This window comes from Macrotis lagotis, chromosome X (assembly GCF_037893015.1).
Source record: "Macrotis lagotis isolate mMagLag1 chromosome X, bilby.v1.9.chrom.fasta, whole genome shotgun sequence".
Taxonomy (NCBI): domain Eukaryota; kingdom Metazoa; phylum Chordata; class Mammalia; order Peramelemorphia; family Peramelidae; genus Macrotis; species Macrotis lagotis.
In genome coordinates, this window is record NC_133666.1 from 692480116 (window position 1) to 692493813 (window position 13698).

The 13698-nt window shown below is 51.5% G+C and overlaps 1 protein-coding gene across 1 annotated transcript in view; it reads left to right on the top strand.

The window, feature by feature from the left end:
- The first annotated feature begins 5768 nt into the window (after positions 1–5768).
- Positions 5769–13698, top strand: part of SMTN (smoothelin) — a 37539-nt gene continuing 29609 nt past the window's right edge. Inside the window, 2 exon segments of the mRNA XM_074206385.1 lie at positions 5769–5790; positions 12593–12739. Coding sequence (XP_074062486.1) covers positions 12689–12739 — 51 coding nt within the window. The 5' untranslated portion in view covers positions 5769–5790; positions 12593–12688.

The following is a 13698-nucleotide window of genomic DNA, read 5'->3' on the forward strand; positions in this document are numbered from 1 at the left end:
CCAAATGAATGTTCTTTGTCCTTTGTGCCTGAAGAGATCCAAAATGACATCACAGTGTTGGGACCTTGGTCCAATGTGGCCGCCTGTGACTGATAGAACTATAAGAGCCTGGAAAGTTCTACCAGAGATTGGGTACAAATTGGCCATAAGACCATTTGGGATGGAGAAGTCTCTAAATTTGTGATCTCATGTTTCTTTTGAGCTACTGTAATTCTGCTTTGCTCATAGAGCTAAGTGGCTTCTTTCAGATGGGCAAGCATAGTGGGTAGTCCTGAGCCAGTATCTTCTGTGTCTCAAGATCAATTCCAAAGTTCCAAGTCCTTGAGAGTATCCTCGTATTGCTTCTTCTGACCTCCATGCAGGCACTTGCCTTGTGTGAGTTTTCTATAAAATCATACATTTGGCATTTAGACAATATGGCCAGCCCATTTGTGCTCTCTGCAAGACAGTGAGAAAGCTTGGCAGTTTAGTTCAAGAGAGGACCTCAGGGCCCAGTACCTTATCTTGCCAAGTGATCTTCAGAATCTTGCTAAGATGATTGAAATAGAAGGATTCTGTTTTCTGGCATGGTGTTGGCAAACTGTCCAGGTTTCACAGTAATACAACAATGAGGTCAACACGGGGGCTCCATAAACCTTCGGTTTGGTAGACAGCCTAATAATTCTTCTCTCCCACACTTTTCTTCGGAGCCTCCCAAACACTGAGCTAGCTCTGGCAATTTGGGTATCAATCACATCATTTGCAGACATCCCTGGAAAGATATATTGCCAATGTAAGTGAACTTATCCACAGCATTTTAAAATCTCTCTATTTGCTGTAACTGATGGTTCCACATATGGATTGGGCAGAGAGCTGGTGGAGAATCTTTGTCTTCTTGGTGTTAATTTTTAGATCCAAATGAGCACAAAAATGAGCAGAGAATCGATCCATACATGGTTGCATCTGCATTACAATCCTCTAAATAAACAAAAAGTTATCACTTTTCCCTTTACTTTTAGTCTTGGCTTGTGGTCAAACAAATAAAAAAAAACGAGTAAGTGGAATCTCTGAGTCTCAAATACAAGAATCCAACAAAAAACCTCTTGAGCCCTTTATACCCTGAGACTATATATGAATTAGGAAACTTAGCAATGATAAATTGCTATAGGCATCTTGCCTCTGCTAAAGCACTCAAGTCTAACCTGACAAAGATTTACTCAGGATTTCCCATGTATAGGAGAACATGGTTGGGGGAACTGGAGGAGGTATCGAGATTAGATAAGGTAGAGAATGCTGGGAAGCCCAGGTTAGGAAAAATACAGTCTGGAGAGCCTCCAGAGGATAGAAATGGGAAGGGGGGAGGGCCTTGAGTTCCTATGAGAGTAGGCATTATGTCCTTAGGACCCTTTTCCTGACTCCCTGATGAAAGTGTCGGGCCCCTGGGCAAGACTCCATCTCCCCTTTAGGGGACTAAGGGTACCACTGAGGATTCAGGGTGATCTTCTCTAATGTCATTGGCTTAGACCCCCTTTCCAAGATGTTAAATGCCAGTAAGAGTGTCTCTGGAGATATATCTTTAATACCCATTAGGGATTCTAGCATCTCAGCATCATTTACCAATTAACATAAACTAGATTTTATAAAAGCAGGCAAGAAATACACTCATATCCCTCCAATAGCCAGGACTCAGGAAGGTGAGTGATTCAGTGGACAAACTGCTGGGCCTTGGAGCCTGGAAGATCTGGATTCAAATCTTACCTCAGATACTTCCTAATTTTGTGATCCTGGACAAATCACTTAATGATGTTTGCCTCAGTTTCTTCATCTATAAAATGGGAATAAGAATAGCATCTGTCTCCAGGACTGTTGTGAGGGTCAAATGAGATATTATTTGTAAAAATTGCTTCGCACCAATGCTATTATTTTGTTGTTGTTATTACTCCTTTGGTGCAGGGGAAGAGTGGACTCCAGTTTGCAGTAGTTTTTATAATCCTGTTCCTTCCAGCAAATTTACTTCCTAATGTGGCACGGCCATTGATGAAGTTGCTCCCTCTCGGCCACCTCCAACCGTTCAAGCTGCCACTGGATTCTACTCTCCTCACTGGGCTCAGTTCTTCATGAAATCTCGCCCCAGATCTCCTGGGGAAGCCCCGTTCTCCAAACCATTTAAAGGCTATAAAACCAAAGTCCAGTCTGATACCAATGCCAAGAGGCAAAGAAGCACCTGACATACCCATAGCCAGCCCCATGGCCAAGGCAGTGGGGATCAAGGGACCAGGCCTCCCTCCTTCCCTCTCCAGACAGAAGCTTATAGCATGCTTGCCCTAATTACATGGAAATAATTCCTACCTTTAAAATGCATGCTCAGCTCCAGGGGCTGGAGTCTTCTCCACCTGCCTAGCAGGCCTGTGTGTGACCTTAGGCAAGTCACTTCACTCTAATTGTCTTGCATTTTAGGCCATCTCCATTTGTCCTGATTCATACTTGGCCACTGGACCCAGATGGCTCCAGAGGAGAAAGTAAGACTAGGAACTTAGCCCAGTCCCCCTTCACTCAAATCCAATTCACATGCTTATCATGGCATCACCTCCCTGATGTCATGGTCTTCTTTGAGAAGCAGCAGCAGCAGTGGGTCAGAAACAGTCAGAGCCCAGGTCCTACCCTGGACAGAAGACACCCTCATCATGTTTCTGAGGACAAGGCTCAGCCAGAAATTCAGCATGGAGAAGAGGAGACTCCAGGGCACCTATCAGTGGACTTCAAGACTTTGAGGGGCTGACGCATGGAGAAGGGACTAGCCTTGTCCTGCCTACTTGTAAGGAAATCTCCCTAAGGACAAAGGCCCACAAGTGAAATGGAGTTCCCCATCATGGGAGGTCTTTAGGTAGAGGCTAGGTGGTCACTTATTAGGACTGTCGTAGATACAATTCTTGTACTGGTTCAGATTAGACTATGTTCTCTTAGAGCTCTCTTCCAGCTTTAAGATTCTGGGCTACCCTCTCTCCATCTCTCTCCCTTCTTTCCTCCCTCCCTCCCTCCCTATTTTCCTATTTTCCTTTCTTCCTTCCTGCTTTCTAACTTCTTTCCTTTTTCTTCTTTTTTCTTCCTTTTTCTCCTCTCTTTTCTTCTCTCCTCTTCTTTTTCCTTCCTTTCTTCCTTCCTTTTCTCCTCTTTCCTTCCTTTTTTCCTTTCCTTCCCTCCCTTTTTCTCCATTCTTTTCTTCCTTTCCCCCTTCATTTTGCCCTTTCCTTCCTTCCCTTCTTCCTTTTTCTCCTCTCTTTCTTCCCTTTTTCTTTTCTTCCTTCCTTCCTTCCTTCCTTCCTTCCTTCCTTCCTTCCTTCCTTCCTTCCTTGTCTCTCCCTCTTCTCCTTCTCTCTTTCCCTCCTTCTTCCTTACAGTCCAGCTAATACAGACAAGGACCTGACCTTCATTTCACTCACACTTAATCAGTAGGAAATTGAACCTTGGTCCCTGATGGAGCAGGAAGAAGTCTGGGATCCGGGAAACTCATTTGTCAACTCATGGGTCAATGGGATCTTAGGATTTAGAAATGAGAGGGACTTCAGAGGTCATGTAATCCAATCACACAGAGGGAAACTGAGGCCCAGAGAGGAGAAAGTCACAAAGAAAACAAGATTCTAGAACTGAACAAGTGACTCCCTAGCTCCCTCCTGTCTCTAGGACCAAAAGCCCAGTGTGGTTCCACCCCATGTGACTCACCTTCCTGTACCACACTCTAGTCTTCCTTTTGGTGGCCAGAGACACTGTTCATCTACCACCTCCATGTCTTTGCTTACTTGGCACTTTCTCCTTCCTATGCTAAGAGACCTCTCCTGATTCCATTATCTGTCACAAGCCCTCCTCCTAATTGTGCTGTATTTAATGGGTAAATATTTTGTGTCTGTGTCCTTGTATAATGCTGTTTCCCTCTAGGGGACTCTAATCTCTTTGAAGATAGTCTCTGATTCATTCTTTATCTAGAATCTAGCAGATTCTTACACTTTATCCTATGCATTATAGGGTTTTTCCTCTTTAATGTTTTGATTTGTTTCTTCTTTCACATGATTAATATGGATTTATGTTTAGCATGGTTATATATGGAGAGCTTCTATTAGATTGCTCTCTGTCAAGGGGAGGGAAGGGAAAAAATGTGAAATTCAAAACCTTGCCAAAAAATGATCATTGAAAACTACAGTTGCATGTGGTTGGAAAAATAAATAAAATATTTAATAGAATCTCGCAGGGAGGATAGCATACATAGGCGTTTAATAAACAGTCACTGACTGATTGAACCCTGTTTTACAAGGAAGGACACTTAGACCCAGAGAAATAAAGAAACTGAGGGAATGGCAAGGTCAGGGTCAGGATTCAGGTCATCTGACTTAGAAGTGGCCAGATGGTCCAGACCTGAAATCAGAAAGACCTGGACTGACCTGACTCCAGTATTTACTAATTATGGGCCCATGGACCAGTCACTGGTCCTCTCCAAGCCTCAGTTTCCTCACCTGCTCCATGAACTCAAAGTCCTGCTCTTCCAAATCCCCTCTTGAACTGGGTTGTGATAATCACAGCCCTGTGACTGGGGTCAGAGGAGGACCAGAAGACAAGGCCCTAATAGCCTCAGTGGGGCTGTGCCACCTTGCTCTGTCCTCCCGTCCAAACCTCAGACCTCAGCTGCTCCCAGGCTACAAAGATGACAGTAGTGAGTCAGCCCTTGAGGCCGTTGTCTGCGGGGGTACTTTGGCTGCAGGCATTTCCTCTGCCATCAGAGGCCCAAGGTGGAGTTGGTCACCAGGTTTCCTCCAGGACTGATGCCAAGGAAAAACCTTTGGGGGAGGGGAGCATTTCACCCCTCTCCTCCTCTCCTCCTCCCACCCTCTCCCACAGCAAGGACACAGAAAGCATTGTCCACCTGGCAGGACAAAATCAACTTCTCTGGAAGCTCCAACGGTTGAGACCCTGACTGCCCCAGAACTGGCCAAGTACCTTCTCAACTTGCCTCTTTTTGTTTAAGATTCGACCATCCTCCCCAGTGCCTGGCCTGGATATTTCATTCATGGCTAGTTCAGTGAATGTTTTAGTGGATAGATGGTTCAGTGGATAGAACAGATCTTAGGAGACAGGAAAACCTGAGTTCAAATCCAACCTCAGACCCTAAGTAGCTGGGCAATTCCTTTAGGTCTGTCTGCCTCAGTTTCCTCAACTGTGAAATGTGAATAATAATAGCACCTCATTCCTAGGGTTGTGAGATCAAATGAGGTAATATTTGTGGTACTTACCCTATGGGCCTCTTGAGGCCCCTTCTCGCTATAGATCCTGATTCTTCTCTGGTTTTACTCCAGGGCTCTGCCTTTGCCCCATTTCACTCATCATGGTGCCCTGCACTCCCATCTCTGATAGATCATGAACTCTTTAAAGGCAGGAACTCTGCTCTGAGAACAAAACCTGATAAACATTAGGAGCTTAATAAATGCTGACTAGAGTAGATTGGGGGTTTCCTTCCCCAGATGTCTCCATCTCTGCCCACCAGGATGCCTGTGATGCCTGCATCCAGGTGAGAGCTCACTCTGGTGAAGCCACAGGGAGAGCCTGGGAGGCCATTTCCCTCTGCTCCAGGCTCTGAGTTCTGGGATCCCAACAAGAACAGGTTTTTCTGGTTCCTGACACACTTCCGGAGCTCCAACCAGGACTCTGGGTTTGTTGCTGAGAACAACGGGGCCTAGGGAGGATGACAGCTTGTATCACCGGGCCAGGACGCTATCTGAGATTGGCCCTGCTGAACCCAGCTCACGGTCAGAAGCCCACGGAGGGGTGAGATCATGGGGAGCTGGAAGTGAGGCAGGGAGGCTAGGAGGGGCTCCCCAAAGCCAGCCGGCTTAGCTCTTGGTTCCCAGGTGATTCGGGACCTTCTGGGCTCTGCCAGATGACACTCTTTGGATACCTTAGAACAGGGGATGTCAGAGCTGAGAGGGGTCTTAGAACAGGGGATGTCAGAATTGAAGGGAGTCTTAGCATAGATGTCAGAACAAGGTAAGTCAGAGCTGAGGGAGAGAAGCCTTAGAATAGGAAATGTCAGAGCTGGAAGGGATCTTAGAACAGATGTCATGCTGAGAGGGGTCTTAGAACAAGGGATGTCAAAATTGGAAGGGGTCTTTGAACAGGAGATGCCAGGGCTGGGAGGGAACTTAGAACAGGATGTCAGAGCTGGGAGAGGGCTTAGAAACAAGGGATGTCAAAATTGGAAGGGGTCTTAGAACAGGGGTTGTCAGAATTAAGAAGGAATCTTACAACAAGGAATGTCAGAGCTGAAGGAGAAATCTTAGAATAGGGAATGTCAGAGCTGAGAAGGGTCTTAGAACAAGGAATGTTAGAATCGGAAGGGGTCTTTGAACAGGAGATATCAGAGCTGGGAGGGGACCTAGAACAGAGGGTGTCAGAGCTGGGAGGGCAGAAAAGACCTTAGACAGCCTATTTTCTGCCACAGATAATAACGGTTTTGTAGAAGAGGGAAATGAAGGTCCAGAATAGTGAGTCACTTCTAGTCAAGGCACCAGCTGTTGGCAGTACTAGATTTGGAACACTGTTCTCCTGTTCTGAAATCCAGGGTCTTCTCAGCCTCCTCTGGGGTGGGGTTGGCCTGACCCTGCCCTTTTTTTTTCTCCTGGGGGCTCGGAGCTGTCCTGGGTGCTGTGTGCTGTGTGCTGGGGAAGAAGAACTAGCTGTTCTCCCCTACTCCCTCCACACCTCCCAGCTCTGCACCCAAGGTGTTCTCCCCCAGTGGGTGGTGGCTGTGACTCATGGATCTGGCGCAGACTGGATTTTTAAAATATTTATTTTCAGATGTTTGGGTTTGAGCAAAATATTGCAATTGGCTGAGTGGCTAATTCCCATTCATCCATCTCCCCCCCCCCCCACCCCCTTCCGCTCCCTCTCTGGAAAGGGCTAAGTTGGTCCCATCCCCCAATATTCCTTCTTCTCATCCCCTCCATCTCCTCAGCTCTGTCTCTTTCCTTGGCTTCAGATACTCCAGGGCCTCCATAAGTAAAGCTCCTGCCCTACAGGCAGGAAAGGAAAAGAGTTGAGCCCAGGAAACTGGGTGTTCAAGTACATTGTAACCCTCCTCATCCTCACTGAGTCCTTGAGAGAAGCAGAGACTAAGGGTTTAAAGCTAGAAGGTCCTTTAGGCATCATGTAGTACAGCAGTGAAATGACTTGCCCAGGCTCACACAGTCAGAAAATACCTAAGATGGGATTTGAACTCATGTCTTCCTCACTTCAAACACAGTGCCCTTTCCACTACCTTCTGCTTCAACTGCATGGGCCCACCTAGGTGAACTAGCATCTACAGAGGCCCACATATAGACATATACACAAAGAAAGACAAATGGTGTATGTCTCCATCCTCAAACACAAGCATGTGCCCACACATGGAGTTACACATGCACTAAAATGGAAATTGGGGGCCTAGGTGGCAGGGAGGCAGGAAGATCTGAGTTCAAATCCAGACTCAGACACTTCTTAGTTGGGTGACTCTAGGCAAGTCACTTTACCCTGAGGAAACTCTTGTCTATAAAAATTATTCCTCATTTATAAAATTAGATGGAGAAGGAAGTAACCAAAAAGTCTAGTATCCTTGCCAAGAGAACCCTAAATGGGGGCAGCCAGATGTCACAGTGGATAGAGCACCAGCCCTGGAGTCAGGAGTATCTGAGTTCAAATTCAGCCCCAGACACTTATAAATGCCTAACGGTATGACCTTGGCAAGTCACTTAATCCCACTGCTTTAAATAAATTTAAAAATTTTTTTTTAAATACCTAAAAAAAAAAAAACTGAAACAATTGAATAAAGAGGAAATTTGCTTGGGTTAAATATAAAGTGCTGCATTAGGGTTCAAAAAATCAATTGTCTAACTCTGGATTTTAATTCAACAAACATTTTAAAATTAGCTACTTTATCCAAGGCTCTCTGTTCAGATACTGGAATGAAATGGTTCCTGCCTTCCCAAAAATGCACATTTGACTGAGTTGTTTCAAGGTAGTGAGGTCCCTGTCACTGCTGATCTTCAAAAGAAGGGTGGGGAGCCTCAACTTTCTTCTTTAGGTTTTTTTTTTTTGCAAGGCAAATGGGGTTAAGTGGCTTGCCCAAGGTCACACAGCTAGGTCATTATTAAGTATCTGAGACCAAATTTGAACCCAGGTACTCCTGACTCCAGGGCCGGTGCTTTATCCACTGCACCACCTAGCCGCCCCGAGCCTCAACTTTCAAGAAGACCTCAGAGAAGGTAAACTCTCAAGTTCCTTGTAATTCTCTGATGTTATGATTCTGGAGATACCCAGACACATGCATTTAGAGGGATACACTCTCATGAGAACACATAAACCCACTTACACACAACTCCAACATTCTAGGTTTCACAATACTCATTTTACAGTTGAGAAAATGAGCTTCAAAGAAGCTAAATATCTTATATCAGCTGAACAAAGTAAAACAAACGGTCTCTGGGTCTCAGAGAGGCAATGATTGTCCCCACTATACAGATAACTGAGTCTCAGACTAGTCTCCTCCTCCCCATCATATCAGCTGATAACTTGTTCTCTCACAGTTTTCATAGGAAAGAAGGAATGAATGGAAGGAGAAAGGGAGAAAGAAAGGGGAGGAGAAAGAACAGAACGAAGAAAGGAAGGGAGAAAGGGGGAAGGAAGAGGAGGAGGAAGAAAGATGGAAGGAAAGGAGGGAGAAAGGAAGAAAGGAAAGAAGGATGAAGGAAGGAAGGAGGGAAAGAAGGGAGGAAGAAAAGAAAGAAGGAAGGAGGGAGGGAGGAAGAAGGGAAGAAGAGAAGGAAGAAAGGAAAGGAGGAAGGAAGGAAGAGGAGGAGAAAGAAGGGAAAGAAGAAAGGAAGGGAGAAAGGGAGGAAGGAAAGGGGAGGAAGGGGGGAAGGGAGGGAGGGAGGCAGCTAGGTGGCACAGTGGATAGAGTGCTGGCCCTGCAGTCAGGTGGACCTGGGTTCAAATCTTGTTTCAGACACTTAATAATTACTTAGCTATGTGACCTTGGGCAAGTCACTTAACCCCATTGCCTTGCCAAAAAAAAAAAAAAAAGGAAGTGAGGGAGAGAGGAGGGAAGGAAGGAAGGCCAAGAGGGGAGGAGACAGAAGGGAAGGAAAGAAGGAAAAAGGAAGGAAGGGGAGGAGAAAGAAGGTAGGAGCGAGAAAAGAAGTACTTATGACCCACCTGCTGACAGGACTCTGTGGAGCCCTTTCCAAAGGTCACCCCATCTGAGCCTCACCACGATCCCAGGTTCTGGGACTAGACCGCCGCTTTGGGCTGAGGACACCAAGGCCGGGTGGCCCAGCGGCAGTGGATGCTGGGTTCAAGTTCAGCCGCCCTCCCTCACCCCAGCAGGGTCACGGCGCCCAGGGGCCCCGTCCCCGGGGTCCGTGTGACCGCACATCTCTCGGCTCCCTGCATCCTGATGGTCTGACACAAGGCTGAGTGCTGGCGGGAGGTCGGGGGCTGCTACTTGGGGCCAGGCCTCAAGAGGAGGCCGGGGACCCCGGAGTGTGCGGGGCCAGGCCCCTGGGGGACGCTGCGTTAGAGCCAGCCCCCCGCTCTGGGGCCTCCGCAGATCGGGCCTCCTCTCCCCAGAACGGGGTGGGGGGCGCTAGGTTGGGGGGGGCCCACCCTGGCCTGGACTCCTGGCCTCCCCAGCCATGTGGGGTGCCTTTAAATAAAGAGATTTCTCGGGGTTCCAGAAGGGACACGGGAAGGGGTTCAGCCCTGCCCGGCTGGGAGCGGGTCCTCCCGGCCCCGTCCACAGCCTCCTCCAGGATTCGTGGCCCAGGACCTGGGTTCGAATCTGTTCCTATCATTTATGGGCAGGAACCCCCCCCCACGTCGCTCCCGGCACAAAGGGGCGGGGCTGATGCCGGGAAGAAGTCGGGGCGCCCTGGCTGGGGGGGGCGGCTCAGTCGGGAACAAAAGGAGAGGGGGGGCCCCGGGAGGGGAGCGCCCCGGGCCGTCCGCGCGGGCCCCCGGCGGTGGGGCAGGGGGAGGGGAGGGGGCCGAGGACTACAACCCCCAGGGGGCCGTGCGCCCAGTCGGAGCCCCGCCCCGTCTCGGAGGGAGGGCCGGCGGCGAGGGGGCGGGGCCCAAATTAAATCGAGCCAACCGCGCGAGGGGCGCGGGCGCGGCGGGCGGGGCGCGGCGGGGGATTGGCGGCGCGGCGGCCGGGGGGCGGGCCGGGGCGGGGCCTGCGCAGCCGGACTCCGGACGGGCGGGGCGGGCCGGCCAGTGTCCGCGGAGGCGGCGGCGGAGCGGCGCGGCGGCCGGGGCTACCGGGGCGGACTGCGGGGCCCGCGGGGCCGGGGACCCGGCGGAGCGGCCGAGCCGCGCATGGGGCGCCCGGCCGGTGAGTGGCGGCCGCGGGCCGGTGTAGCCGGGCTCCGGGGGCAGCGCAGATGCCCCGGGCAGGCTGGGCCGCGGGGCCCGGCCAGGGGGCCTCGGGGGCAGGGGCAGCTGGTCAGGAAGGAGCCCCCGGGCCCGTGGGGCGCCCCGAGTGCGCACGCTGCCCGGGGAGGGGGCACCCCGACGGTTGGGGCAGGGCCGGGGGCTCGGGAGCCGGACGGGCTTGGGGGGCCGGTGGGGATGGGCCGCAGGGTTGGGGTGGGGGTCACGTAGGGGTGCGGGCAGCGGGAGCAGCCCAAGGACCCAGAGGGGCCCCGCGGTGAGGGGGCCCCGCGCTCAGAGCGTCCCGGGCCTCCCCTCAGACGGCCGCCGGCAGAGGCAGCACCCCTCAGGGCAGACCCTGCCCCCCACTGCCACCCGTGACGGGTCCGGCCCTTCGCACAGGAAGACCCCCCCACCAGGTCTGACCTCTGCTCACCTGGAGCTCGGAGCGGTGGGGGGGGCTGAGGACACACCTGACCCATCAGCCTGCGGGTGCCCAGGGGTGGCTGGATCGTGCAGCCGGGAGCCTCGGTGGGGTGGCACCGGGGGGAGGAGCCCGCCAGGTGATCCGGCTCACGGAGGAGCGGGCGTGACTAACAGACCTGGACCCAGTCTGAGTCAGGGGCTTCGGGTTGTCTGGATCGGCTAGCAAGGAAAGGAAGCCTCCCCCGGGAGGTGGCCCTCTCTCCCTGTGTGGGAGCTGCCAGCCACGGGGGATGGGCGGCTGCTGCAACTGGGGAGCGCCGGGCAGTTCTGCCCTAAACATGGGCGCTGGCCTCCCTCCCCTGGCATCTGGAGTCTGGAGGGAGGGATGAGGAAGGAGGCTGGGTGGCATCCTTGGGCCTCGGGCAAGCTGATCCGAGGCTCTACCCCTCGCCAGTCAGGAGCTGGGCCATCCCGGGCAGGTTGAGCCCCCTCTCTGGGCTGCAGTCTCCTAATGGGCAATGTGAGAGCTTCGGCCTTAGTGATGGCTGGGCCCCTTCCAACTCCAGCCTCTTCCAGTCTGAGCTCCCTGAGCAAAGAGGCTGAGCCTAGAGCCCCGGGTTCAAATCCTGCCTTGATTACCCAGAGCTGTGTAAGCCCAGGCAAACCTCTGAGCCTCAACCTCCCTGTAGCCGGCTCCCTATCTCTGGGATGACTGTGAGGCTCAAGAAAGGAGAGGGAAACAAAGCATCTTGGGAAGCTGATGCCCATGGACAGGAAGCCCACCTCCCCAAGACTGTTAATGTTGAGGAGACAGTCACCCTGGGCAGAACTGGGACTCAGATCCAGGTCATGTGGCTACAAAGCTAGGTCTCCTCCCGCTTTACCATGACATCCTTTGTTCTAAAACCTGCTAGCAACTCTGGCATTGCCTATGCTGAGGTCCCTCCCAGGCCTGACATCCCCCCTTCTAAGACCCCTCTCAATTCTGACATCCCTTGTTCTGAGGCCCCTCCCAGCTCTGACATTCCTTGTTCTAAGCTCCCTTCCATCTCAAACATTTGGTGAGTTCTGACTCCAGACAACCATTTCCTTCATGTATTCAAGGAACATTTTGCAAAGCCTTCTGTGGTCAGGTGCTCGGTTAAGTTCAGAATGGGGGAGTCTGTCCCTGGGATTGCCCCCATCCTCAAGATGAAAAGCACAAGGACTGACGGTGGAAGAACCCAAGTCCATGAACTGTGGGCAGAGATAATGATGGTGATAAGAGAGGGTGCACGATGTTCTCAAGTTTCTGAAGCACACTCTCCAAATCTCTCATCTGAGCCTTCCAAAGGCTCTTTGGAGCAGGTGGCCCAAGCACCCCTATTTAACAGAGGAGAAATCCAAGGCGTCTCTGAGAAATTTGATGTCTAGCAATGAAGAGAAAGGGCTGGAGCCTGACTCTTCTCATTTCCTTTCCACAATACCACCCTGGATGTAGCCCAGTGGAGACTTGAGAAGGAGACTGTTGGAACTGGAAAGATGATGGATGGATGGATGGATGGATGGATGGATAGGTGGATAGGTGGATGGATGGATGGGTGGATGGATGGATGGAAGGATAATGATGATGGATGATGGATGGATGGATGGATGGATAGAAGGAAGGAAGGATGGACTGGGACTATGGTTAACAGGATGTGGGAAAGGAGCAGCCCTCCTCACTTTCTCCTCTTATGCTCCAAATTGGGCCTTGTTGCAGAATCTCCAAGGAAGGCCTGAAGGTTGGACTTGGGCAGCCACCCAGGCTACCCCCTGACATCAACCCTGAGAGTGAGCAGAACTTGGAGGTCATAAGATGGCGGATGAGGGTCTGGCCGGGCTGGATGAAGGAGCCCTGCGGAAGCTGGTAAGTGAGCCCTGGAGCCCATAGGCACTCCTCTCCCTTTCCTCCTGTCATCCCCTGGGGTGAGCAGTGGAGAAGGATGGCAACTCATCACTGTGAGTTCTACAGAGCAGAGAGCAGCACCCCCATTTTACAGACAAAGAAACTGAGGAGCTTCACAGTGAATGAAGGACAAAGTTGGGACTTAGAAGTCTTGCTTTCTAGGTCACATGATCTTACTCCAGAATAGGGGCCCAGGGAAGGGCTTTGCCTCATTTTAAGGAAGAGAATTTGGGGGGTCTGAAGTGTCTCCCAGCCAAGAATGTGGTTTCACTAGGTCAGCTCTGGAGCCCTTGTGGAATTTACCTCCCTTGGTGCCAAGCTATGAATGCAGAGTAGTTTAGCATGTCTGGAGCGGGCAGCCCCACCTCCCCCACCTTCTGATTAAACAGTAAAGGAGTCATGGGTTCTGCCCCAGGCAGACAGCAGGTGTGTGGTAGGGTCCACTACCACCCAGCCCTGCCCCCCAACCAAGCTCCAGGCTGCCCCAGGGGAATGAACTTGTCTGGACAGCCCAGCCATGGGCACCAGGGGGAGACTGGCAATGACGGCCCAAGAACCTCAGCCTTCGAGGGGCAACTCTAGGCTGGACATGAGGACCATGCCACCCCCTCCCCATTCCCCCAGAGTCACTCAACCTTGAGAGAGGGCTGGTGGGCACAAGTGGCCTAGGGCTGAGAACATCAGATGAGGATTCAGGAGGCCTGGGTCCCTGCCCCAACTCAGCTGCTTACAGTGTGTGCGGTCTTGGAAGACACTGGGCCTCTTTGGGTCTCTTCTTCCTCATCTGTAAAATGGGGACTTGGATTGACCAGTACCTGAGTCACTCTCAGCTCTGATATCCCATTCTTAGCACCCCCCCAGCTCTGATATCCCCCCATTCTTAGCCCCCTCCTAGCTCTGATATCCCCCACTCTCAGCCC